The 12,511-nt window shown below is 37.5% G+C and overlaps 1 protein-coding gene across 1 annotated transcript; it reads right to left on the bottom strand.

Annotated features, from left to right (window-relative positions):
- Positions 1-4,218: 4,218 nt before the first annotated feature.
- LOC137012765 (transmembrane gamma-carboxyglutamic acid protein 3) lies at positions 4,219-12,018 on the bottom strand. Its single transcript, XM_067376199.1, has 4 exons — positions 11,956-12,018; positions 11,124-11,169; positions 9,466-9,626; positions 4,219-8,920 (listed from the first exon to the last, which is right to left on the bottom strand). The coding sequence occupies exons 1-4, from the start codon at positions 12,016-12,018 to the stop codon at positions 8,375-8,377; spliced, it is 816 nt and encodes a 271-aa protein (XP_067232300.1). The 3' UTR covers positions 4,219-8,374.
- Positions 12,019-12,511: the final 493 nt, after the last annotated feature.

Raw genomic sequence — 12,511 nt, forward strand, 5'->3', positions numbered from 1 at the left:
TACTCCAGTCTTCAGTGTCACATGATCCTTCAGAAATCATTGTAATATGCTGAATAATTATCAATGTTGGAAACAGTTGTGCTGCTTAATATTATTTTATAACCTGTGAAATTTTTTCAGGATTCTTTGATGAATAAAAAGTTAAAAAAAACATCAGCATTTATATAAAATAGAAATCTTTTGTAACAATATACACTACCGTTCAAAAGTTTGGGGTCAGTAATTTTCTTTCTTTCTTTTTTTTTTTTTTTTTTTTTTTTTGAAATAAATTAATACTTTTATTCAGCACAGATGTGTTAAATTGATAAAAAGTGATAGTAAAGATTTATATTGTTAGAAAAGATTTATATTTTGAATAAATGCTGTTCTTTTTAACCATTTATTCATCAATGAATCCTGAAAAAAGTATCACAGGTTCCAAAAAAATATTAAGCAACACAACTGTTTTCAACATTGATAATAACTGAGTATCAAATCAGCATATTAGAATGTTTGCTGAAGTATCATGTGACTAAAGACTGGAGTAATGATGCTGAAAATTCAGCTTTGCATCACAAAAATAAAATATATTTTAAAGTATATTTAAAATAGAGAACCATAATTTTAAATTGTAATAATATTTCACAATATTATAGTTTTTTCTGTATTTATTATGAAATAATGCAGCCTTAATGAGCACAAGAGACTTTATTCAAAAACATTAAAAATAATAATGTTTCCAAACTTTTGACCCTTAGTGTATATAGGACATATATATATATATATATATATATATATATATATATATATATATATATATATATATATATATACAGTATCTCACAGAAGTGAGTACAACCCTCACATTTTTGTAGATATTTTATTATATCTTTTCATGTGACAACACTGAAGACACTTTGCTACAATGTAAAGTAGTGAGTGTACAGCTTTTATAACAGTGTAAATTTGCTGTCCCCTCAAAATAACTCAACACAGAGCCATTAATGTCTAAACCGCTGGCCACAAAAGTGAGTACACCCCTAAGTGAAAATGTCCAAATTGGGCCCAATTAGCCATTTTCTCTCCCCGGTGCCATGCGACTCGTTAGTGTTACAAGGGCTCAGGTGTGAATGGGGAGCAGGTGTGTTAAATTTGGTGCCATCGCTCTCACTCTCTCATACTGGTCACTGGAAGTTCAACATGGCACCTCATGGCAAAGAACTCTCTGAGGATCTGGAAAAAAGAATTGTTGCTCTACATAAAGATGGCGTATGCTATAAGAAGATTGCCAAGACCCTGAAACAGCACGGTGGCCGCATACAGTGGTTTAACAGGACAGGTTCCACTCAGAACAGGCCTTGCCATGGTCGACCAAAGAAGTTGAGTGCTCGTGCTCAGCGTCATATTCAGAGGTTGTGTTTGGGAAATAGACGTATGAGTGCTGCCAGCATTGCTGCAGAGGTTGAAGAGGTGGGGGGTCAGCCAGTCGGTGCTCAGACCATACACCGCACACTGCATCAAATTGGTCTGCATGGCTGTTGTCCCAGAAGGAAGCTTCTTCTAAAGATGATGCACAGGAAAGCCCGCAAACAGTTTGCTGAAGACAAGCAGACTAAGTACATGGATTATTGGAACAATGTCCTGTGGTCTGATGAGACCTAGATAAACTTATTTGGTTCAGATGTTCAGATGGTTGTGTGGCGGCAACCAGGTGAGGAGTACAAAGACAAATGTGTCTTGCCTACAGACAAGCATGGTGGTGGGAGTCTCATGGTCTGGGGCTACATGAGTGCTGCCGGCACTGGGGAGCTACAGTTCATTGAGGGAACCATGAATGCCAACATGTACTGTGACATACTGAAGCAGAGCATGATACCCTCCCTTCAGAGACTGGGCCGCAGGGCTGTATTCCAACATAACAACCCCAAACACACCTCCAAGATGACCACTGCCTTGCTAAAGAAGCTGAGGGTAAAGGTGATGGACTGGCCAAGCATGTATCCAGACCTAAACCCTATTGAGCATCTGTGGAGGAGCGCAAGGACTCTAACAACCACCAGCTCCGTGATGTCGTCATGGAGGAGTGGAAGAGGACTCCAGTGGCAACCTGTGAAGCTCTAGTGAACTCCATGCCCAAGAGGGTTGAGGCAGTGCTGGAAAATAATGGTGGCCACACAAAATATTGACAATTTGGGCCCAATTTGGACATATTCACTTAGGTGTACTCACTTTTGTGGCCAGCGGTTTAGACATTAATGGTTGTGTGTTGAGTTATTTTGAGGGGACAGCAAATTTACACTGTTATACAAGCTGTACACTCACTACTTTACATTGTAGCAAAGTGCCATTTCTTTATTGTCACATGAAAAGCTATAATAAAATATTTACAAAAATGTGAGGGGTGTACTCACTTCTGTGAGATACTGATTGTGTGTGTGTGTGCATGTGCATGGGAAATAGACGTATGAGTGCTGCCAGCATTGCTGCAGAGGTTGAAGAGGTGGGGGTCAGCCTGTCGGTGCTCAGACCATACACCGCACACTGCATCAAATTGGTCTGCATGGCTGTTGTCCCAGAAGGAAGCTTCTTCTAAAGATGATGCACAGGAAAGCCCGCAAACAGTTTGCTGAAGACAAGCAGACTAAGTACATGGATTATTGGAACAATGTCCTGTGGTCTGATGAGACCTAGATAAACTTATTTGGTTCAGATGGTGTCAAGCGTGTGTGGCGGCAACCAGGTGAGGAATACAAAGACAAATGTGTCTTGCCTACAGACAAGCATGGTGGTGGGAGTCTCATGGTCTGGGGCTACATGAGTTCTGCCGGCACTGGGGAGCTACAGTTCATTGAGGGAACCATGAATGCCAACATGTACTGTGACATACTGAAGCAGAGCATGATACCCTCCCTTCAGAGACTGGGCCGCAAAATAATGGTGGCTACACAAAATATTGACACTTTGGGCCCAATTTGGACATATTCACTTAGGTGTACTCACTTTTGTACCACCAGCTCCGTGATGTCGTCATGGAGGAGTGGAAGAGGACTCCAGTGGCTCCAACTCCATGCCCAAGAGGGTTGAGGCAGTGCTGGAAAATAATGGTGGCCACACAAAATATTGACAATTTGGGCCCAATTTGGACATATTCACTTAGGTGTACTCACTTTTGTGGCCAGCGGTTTAGACATTAATGGTTGTGTGTTGAGTTATTTTGAGGGGACAGCAAATTTACACTGTTATACAAGCTGTACACTCACTACTTTACATTGTAGCAAAGTGCCATTTCTTTATTGTCACATGAAAAGATATTATAAAATATTTACAAAAATGTGAGGGGTGTACATTATGAATTAACTTTATAATATATATATATATATATATATATATATATATATATATATATATATATATATATATATATATATATATATATATATATATATATATATATATATATATATAATAATAGAAACTATATAGGCATTAAAAAGACAAATTAATAAAAATCAAAAACAAGATAAAAAATTATATTAAAATAAAAAATAATGTAAATACTACTACTACAAACAATAATGGTACCTCAATGATACCAAAATAACACTGTTTTCTAATCACATCTGTTCGATTAAGCAGATATGATATTTACTGTGAGTGTAAACTTAGATAAATGATGCATATGATGTTTGTGACAAAACAGGAATAAAAATAAATAAATAAATAAAATGTCAATCTCATTGGAAGCTCTGTTAATCCATGCGAGACAAATCTTTGATGAAAAGCTTGACAGATTTGTTATGGAAGACTCCAAAAAGTTAATGGTCTAAACACAACTAAAGCCAAATTAAAACCACTATAGAGATAGTTCATTGATTAATTAATGCTTTAAACAAGCCTGTGTGTCAAAACACAAAGCACACATGAATAAAAGTGAGCTCACAGAGCTGTATTATAATTTTTCCTAATTAAATTCAAGCTTAAATACGAATGAATACTTTCAAAGCAAAATAATAATAATATAAATAAAAAATAAAACTAGATTCATGCATCAGTTTGCTATTTACGCAACTGACTTTTGTGTGCAACAGATCTAATATGTTGTATATTCATACTAAAATGATATTTGAGTATATTATATCGATTTGGTTTAGAAATTGCCATGATGCCTAAGATGAAGGACTTGACACAAGACATACACAAATGTACAATTTTATCATATAATTATGGATTAAAATGCCAATAGTGCTTATGTTTATCAGATGTGTTAAAATTTAAATGCAAAATTGGTGTAACCAGCACAAACAAATCTAAGATAATCAAAGCCACAGTGGAAAAATTATACATAAATCATAAAATGAAGAATAAAAAAAAAACCCATATGAATGATGAAAAAATCATTCAGTTTGGCATGAAGAACAACAATGGTGCATTATGTATTGGTTTTGGATATAAAATATATTTAGCATATAAACCAAAGCCTGTGGCTCCTGTGGCACATTCTTACTAGCTAGACAGTAACATGACTGCTGGCAACAGACCAGATACAATATACGAACACATATACACATATTCCCTAACATATTTCTTCACGCGTACAGTTCTCTCTTGGTCAAAAATAAACACAAAGAAAAACCACACTTGACATTTTCTTCAGTTCTTGCTACCTCTGATATAGTGTTGTTATATTAGAGACATGTTGCTCCATACACCATCATAATGTTCAACCATAACTTACAATTCATTGAGGCTACCAAATAGTCCAGCCCACCTCTCAACACTTGTAGTGAGTTGTCGCTATTCTCTTATCGGTCTTTCAACAGCAATCAAGCCTTAAACTGATCTGCAGTCTGTACCAGATATTATCAAAGCTAATTATACTGAGCTGGGTGCTCCATCAGTGCAAAAGACAGCCTGACAAGGCATCGTGGGATGGATTGTTGCGACTGAATTAAGAGGCCCATGAGACATGAGCGGAGCCTCAAGCCAAGTAAGCAGTTTGCAATTCTTCCATTTTCAATGAGGAGAAGCAAGGTCAAACTCCACTTCCCCAATGCATCCTTCCAATACTGTGCTTGTTTATATATTCAATCTATTCGGTCTACTGTTTGTATGAAAGTGCCTGGTCAGGCTAAAATTTTAACCCTTTTTAAAATGAGCATTTTATAATAATACAGTGTTTTCAGCACAATTATATGAAGGCTCCATTAGTTTTAGTGTTTCGCCCAACAACCCACTTACCCACTTGTAATGTCGCTTTTGCATTCATGGATTGATGCAGCGATATTCCCATCAGACAAGGTTTATTGTCTACTGTCATTAGTGTAGTGATGTATGAAACACAACTCACACAGGCAATCTGACCACAAGTGGACAAAACAGGTGTAAATGGGATCTAAAACATTTTGAGTTTGTCCACTTTCAACCACTTCCAGAGGTAGTCGAAAAAGCATTTGACCGGATTGATTTCGTAATGTAAACACTCATGTTGTTGAATGTGTTTAAACAGTCACAAAAGACTGGCTACCAGGGCCTAAAATTAAGACTCGCCAAGCGCCACGTGAGTAAAAATCAGTGTTGGCGAGTATATGAAACAGTGTCATTCGCCATTTGGCCCATAATATTTTTCTGAAATCTAACAATGCACTAACGCAAACAAATGGGAACAATGCTCAGGACATTTGACAGGCCTTAAATATTCAAGCACAAGAAACAAACAAAGAGTATCCTAGTAAACAGTCGTTTATGTCTTAAGTGAACATACACAATTGAGTATCAGTATATTAGATACGCGAATTCGCTCTTAAAGAGAGCAGCCTAGCATTCCTGCTGCTGTCTGTTTATAATGTTAATCAAACAAAGGACAAAGAAAAAAATCACTCACTGCTCTTGACTGAATAACTTTTGTATCTTTAATAAGGATTAATTAATAAGGACATTTAATTTATACAGTGAAGCCTATGCAGTGTTATTTTACATTTCGTCCCCTTGGAATTATAAGGTTATATTTGACATTTTTGTCAAATTTGAGTTATTCACATACTTAGTCTGTGACAACTTACTGACAATGTGATTTTTTATTTATTTATTTATTTATTTATCTTTTAATGTGTACAATTTGGGACTTTTTATTTAGAAAACAAAAAGGTTCTATCTACAAAGTTGAATAGAATGCAAAATCTTTGAAGCTCAATACCTCAAAACTGCTCAGAATGCAGATAGAACCTTATAATTCCAAGTGGACAATTTGCTTACTCTATACCTACCTGAAAAACACTTGTACCTTTGTAATATTGCATTTATTTGTGTTTTTGCTTTTAATTTTATTATTTGATCTTATTACTGTTTACTTGTCTTTAATAATGTTTTAAATTTATATTAGTTAGGCTAGTAGTTTTAGCTGTGGTAACAAAATTGGAATAAAGAATTGTAAATTTTCACTGTTATCTAAAATTTTGGTATCATTACTGCCTGTTTTTGCAAAAACAGTTTCATGGCAGGCATGCCAAAAAGTTAGTTTTAGGCCCTGCCCCCTACTGTCCGCCAACTGACCTAATGTGTAAACATTATGGAAAGCGTGATAGCCAGATTGGATTTAAACCAACGTTTGGTTTGAAGATAAAAAATGTACCAAACACAAAGTTCCTGATTTATATCTAACACATGCTCAGTGTTCGGCGTGGTCTTGCAGCTATCAGAGCAGAAATGAAAGCTGCTGCTCTCCGTATGTTTTTTTTTTTTTTTTTGTCATCTCTTTCACATTCATATGTAAATTGTGCAAGCTTATTTTGTGCATTAGACTAAAAGATTTGAAAAAGCACATACATTTCCCACACATAGACCCTCCCCTCAAAGAAATCAGGACAGAAGTGGTTGAAAGTGGACAAAAGAGACGGATTAAAACACCAGGTGTAAACGGGAATGTGTCTTCCCCATGATCCGATTGACCAAAACGCATCTTAATAACAGGTGTAAACAAAGCCATAGAAATCACTTTAAAACCAAGCAGCCTTCTGTTGGTCAACGATGTGAATTTGAGTAAACATCTTGAACCTGAAATCTGAGTAGGGGAAATCTTTCTTAATTGCATGGATTCCTATTGAAATATCTGGTAATTGGCCGCAAAAATTCACCAAACAACAGTAAATGTGACCACACCTTAAGCCGAATATCACAGTCGCTCACAGGTTGGCAGTGTGAGAGATTATTTACAAATTTACTGCAACGGCAGCAGTTCATTGGCTTAACCTGAGCTGGAAAACATGATTCAGCTGCATGTTTGGTTGAATAGGTAGAACACAAGCCATATATACAGAGATATAGTGATGAGGAGGGAAACATGGTGAGAACAAGCAGCATTATAGTACAGTATAGCACCTTGTGATGTCAAAAGCCACAGAAAGCTTTGTAAAAACTAAAAGTTTTATGCTGTTATAAAAAAGGGTAATAAAGCACATTTTAAACAGTAAACATAACAAGATATTGAGGGCCTGGAATGTTGTATTATCCAATGGATGGGCCCCAAACACGGATTTTTTGTTTGAGTTTTTGTGCATTTGTGTCTTGGGAGAGAGTGATTGTGTAAGCACAGCGTTTGAGGTAAAATCTCTCAATAACCATAAAACCACAAGCAGCCGAGCAGACGATTTGATTGACCACTCTTCTTGTTTCTAAGGCCTAGTTCCACACACATTCTATGTAAATTTTTGTGTATGTTTATGTGTCTGTAAACAATCAAATTGTGTGCGTACATGAGAGTGCATTTTCCACAAGACGGCGTGATCGTCACATATGTATGATTTGGATGTTGTATTTTGTTTTGTTCCCATGTTACAATTTACACGTGAGATTGTATTACTAATTCTGACGTTGGTATGGATCAGAGATACTGCTGGTATAACATTTCACAGGGCTTAGTATACTTAGTAGTGTCAAGGAATCTATGAAATCACAACTTTATAAACACAAGACGACGCACACTCTAGAAATATTCGGTGTGTCTAAACATTCGTACGATACACCAATTAGATTTGGCACATCATCTTGTTTTGCCTCATAAACAATCTTTTCATTTCCCTGTAGGCTCTGAAGCTTGATGGCCAATGCCATTACGATGCAGTGCACAAATTAATGCGTTGTGGTGTGAGAGGTTGAAGGACATGTAAAGAGGTTCACGGAAAAGATGAGAAGATTGTATGAGTGTGAAGGCAGGACCCGTTGAGATTTGAAAAACAACCACGTTTACCAGTGCAGTCCATGAACCGATCAACGACACAAGGCGACTGTCAAATACATAGCCCGCACACTCTGTTCAGAGCCACATTAGAATAAGTGCTTGGGAACCAGTGCATCTGTAACTTTTGGTTACTGCTATATGTGTCCATATTTATGAAAGCTCTCACTTTTCTAGCACAATCTCCTCATATTTAGGGGGAGGGTCGCTGTAGGGGGCTGTCGTCTCATCGCTGCTGCTCTCTAAGTGGCCGGTAACTTCCTCATAGGATGGCGGCGGGGTTGCGCCGGACAGGTGGGAAGTCACAGACAAAGAAGGATCTTGTACGTACAGGGAGCGATTGTTCTGCGAATGGCTAGCGTGATGATGGGCGTCTTGGGTGGTGACTGAAACCTCGCCTCTCTCAGCACCGCTGACCACCACGCTGGGCCTGTCATTAGTGTGAGAGTTCTCTGAATGCGAGGGAGGTTCACGGTGCACCAGGATGCGTGGAAGGCTGCGAGCATTCCGGTTAGCTAGATAGCGGTTCTGGGTGTAGGCCGGACGCCGACGCGTGGCCTTCTGCAGTTGACAGCGCCAGATAAGGAAGAGCGCGATGATGATGAGAAGGGCCACGCCCAGAAGGGGCACCACCATGTACACAGTGTCCGGGCGCTCCGAATCGGCATTGCTGTTCACTGTGTAGATGCTGCGGTTTTTCCAAAACTCCATCTATGAATGAAGAGACAGCCACTTTCACACATTGTTAAATTGCAGTGGCCTTCTGTGTTTTATACATATGGCTAGCATTCACACACCACCACTAGAACGCCATTAAAAAAACAAATCGGATGTCATTCACTTTAACCAAATGTGCCTCTGTAAAGTTTAAAAAAAAAAATGGCATAGCAAAAATATTTCTTTAGGATGACACACTTTTATGTCCTAGGGGTTAAAACTAACAGATTATTTAAAATTACAGATTAAGAACTTTACGACAGGCTCAAATTCTATGACAGCAGATTTTTTATGTAAAATCCTCCAAACATTGCAAGTGCTTTTTCACACATAGCCATAATACAGTACTATATCAGCCAGCAAATTGCCAGAACTGATTTGCTGGCATTTCGACAACAGGGCTCTAAAAGGAACAATCTGTATGTGTGAAAGCACCTAATATCAGAATAATGGTTTATAGACTTGCAATATTGCAAAATATGCAACAAACACAGGAAATAGAAGTGTTTACAGCTTTTGCTAATGAAGACAGGATTTACCGTTCGCTCCTTATTTTCAAACACTTCATTGGCCTCCTCAAAGCTGCAGCTCTCCTCAGCACATTCCCTCTCAATGTTGCCCGGCCGGAACTCCTCCAGGAAACCATTATCCCGTGGAAAACGTTTGAGGAGAGAGTTTGCATCCTTGCCATCTAGAAACGCTGAGAGATTAAAAGACATCTGTTTGCTTTACTGGGAGCAAAGGTGTTTGTTCATATGTGTAGTTTACTTAAGTTTTCCAGTTCATGCCTTTGCCGATGGATCAGGCCTGTCAAATACAAAGTCTAAGAGCCCGTCCACACGGAGACACATTTAGATGTATATATACTTTTTTTTTTTTTATCATATCGGCGTTTTGTCCAAACGGATCCAGCGTTTTAGGAGCCTGATACTGCTATTTTTTTTAAACCGGGTGCCAGTGGATAAATCTGAAAATGACACCCATGTATTTTCGTGTGTACAGCCATCTGTATATTTTGTGAAACGATGATGTCATCACCCAATGTCTCGACCCTAGTCGTGCCGCTGAAGCTACTGAGCCTATTAGATTTACTAAAGTAAAGCTTTATTTCTAAGCTTTCTTACAGTTTGTATACAGCGCGCAAGGTTTATGCGCATGCTTCAAGTCTTATTCTCCTTTTTTAGTGTATCTCTGTGGCAGAATTACAGTGCCACATACTGATATGGCATGTATACTACATCTTTTTGAGTCGGTTTCAGTGGTTTTGTGTGTACGCAGATATTTCTTGAAATGAGGGGAAAAAAAGATTGGATACGGAAAGCTCTGGCTTCGTGTGGATGTGTCCTAAATAATTGTATGCCTTTCCCATGAAATTTGCAGCTACTTATAGAATTTCTTTTGTCATTATCCATCCATTAATCATCCATTAATCAATTTACATCCATTTATCACTCCATTCATTTTTCATCAATCAATTAGTCCAGCATTCATCACCAGAGAGAAGTCTGCCGTTTTTACCATTAGATCCACTTATGACATTTTAATTAAACATTATGAGGTCAAAACATTTTTAAAAAAAAAATAAAAATATGCACAGGTTAATTGTTCACTATACAATATCATCAATAACATGTATCCAGCAAACAAAATTAAAAAAAAAAAATCTATTACCTAAAATAATATGCATTAATATGTATGGTTCATTTCAATGCTAAAATGAGTACAGCAAGGCTTCAGAGGAACCTAAAGAGCTTTGACACATCATCTTTTATATCAAGGTTTAATGTAATTTAACAATGCGTGTCAAGAACTGCATTTCCTGATTTTGCTGAGTTAGATGTGTTCCTGGGTCAACATATTTTGTTGATCCTGGAACAACATTTATGTCCAAAAACTTAAAGACATATCCGTACCCCTATACCTAACCCTACCCATAAGTTACCCCTAAAATCAGAGGAAAATGGTAGGTGAATAACACTAATGTAGAAGCACCAAACCCTGGTTGTCACCTAAACTGGACATAAACTGTAAACTTGTCCCTTAAATCTGATTGGTTGATTGGAATGTTCCAGGAACATGTTGCAATTGGTGAAATCAGTTTCTGCTCAAGGGCTACTGGGCTATTTTTTAGATCAGACCAATCTAAATGGACCTTATCAGTGTTTTAAGATGAAGTTGCTGAAAATCTGGTCCTTACCTGCTGCCATACTACCACAAGAGAACTCAACCTGAAGTTTTTTGACCTGGGCAAAAGAAAAGATGCATTTAAAGCATTGAAAAAAGTTCTCTTATGTTCAAACCTGTTGTTATTCATCATAATTGTGGAACTGGCTTTGCTCACAATTTTCTAAAATATCACATAAGCAGAAGACTGCTATCTGCAAGCCAATATCTTACTTTATAAGCTCTTGCATGTCTAAAGATATGCTGATGGAGGAGGGAGAAGGGCGGGGGAGGAGGTTCCCATAGTAACGGAGCGGGTAGATAGAGAGATGCGCCAGCTAAATTTATATCACTTGTGCTCGAGCTCACTCCTTAACGAATTAATTTAATTCACGAGTTACTATCGCTTTATCACATACGATAAATATCAGCACAACATAACTTCATGTTTAATAATGTCTTGAAGTCGCATCAATAAATAAATAAATAAATAAAGGAGATGACAAGACTAAGAGAAATAAATAAGACATGCAAAGCATACTTGAAATGCTATATGCAAAATAGATTTTCTTCTATTTATAAGTGCAATAGTTTTTAAAAAATATTGATAAAACAGTTCACTGTAATTACATTTCCTAAAGCCATTCTTAAAAGCAAATAGCTTTCTTAAAAGCAAATAAAATATTAATAAGAGACATTCAGTTTGACTACAACAGCTGACTATGGTCCTTAGAGGGGCTCTCTGTGTATAAAAGCGGTATATTTATAAACGCAGCGACATTTTTAGTTGTCATGGAACAAAAGAAAATAACGTGTACATTTGTAACTCAGAGACGCAAAAGAATAAAAAAGCCTACAAAGCCTACCTTCCAGGCTGTTGCAATTGCTAGTCCATTCCATCCATGTTTCCAACGGGGGAGCACCCACATGAGTCATGGATGCCTTTTGATTGATATGCGGATTGGCCAGTAGGAGTCACGGATTCCCCCTGATGATCCAATGAAATTCCATTGTTGATTTCGTACACGCAAAGTCATACTTCTTGGGGAATGGGGAAAATAAACTGGGTAGTGTAGTCTGTCTGTGCACACATAGTTTCAAGAAACCGTTGCGTATTGTTGCCCAGACATTGTTTTATTCTTATCGTAGTGGACGCGGAGTGCAAACAAGTGATATTTTAATTAGAGAAAGAGCGTGATGTCGGAATAGACTCAGGGGTCCCTGTCTATGCCACGCCTTGCATTAAAAGACAGCATTACCCATAAGGCTGAACGGCTATCTTAGCCGCATGTGATGGAGCTGTGAATGATAATCAAAACTATGGTTTGACTATCTATAAATAGATTTTTGATAGTTACAATTGTATTTCGACGAGTCATAATTATAATATGTTTTGACTATAGTCTAAATAGGCTACCATTT

The sequence above is a fragment of the Chanodichthys erythropterus genome, chromosome 22, assembly GCF_024489055.1.
Source record: "Chanodichthys erythropterus isolate Z2021 chromosome 22, ASM2448905v1, whole genome shotgun sequence".
In the NCBI taxonomy this organism is placed as follows: domain Eukaryota; kingdom Metazoa; phylum Chordata; class Actinopteri; order Cypriniformes; family Xenocyprididae; genus Chanodichthys; species Chanodichthys erythropterus.

Excerpts from the sequence above, each read along its gene's own strand:
- LOC137012765 (XM_067376199.1), bottom strand. The coding sequence starts at position 12,018 with ATGTGGGTGCTCCCCCGTTGGAAACATGGATGGAATGGACTAGCAATT. Across the intron at positions 9,627-11,123 it reads TTGTGGTAGTATGGCAGCAG|CGTTTCTAGATGGCAAGGAT; the intron begins GTAAGGACCAGA and ends TTAATCTCTCAG. Across the intron at positions 8,921-9,465 it reads TTGAAAATAAGGAGCGAACG|ATGGAGTTTTGGAAAAACCG; the intron begins GTAAATCCTGTC and ends CTTCATTCATAG.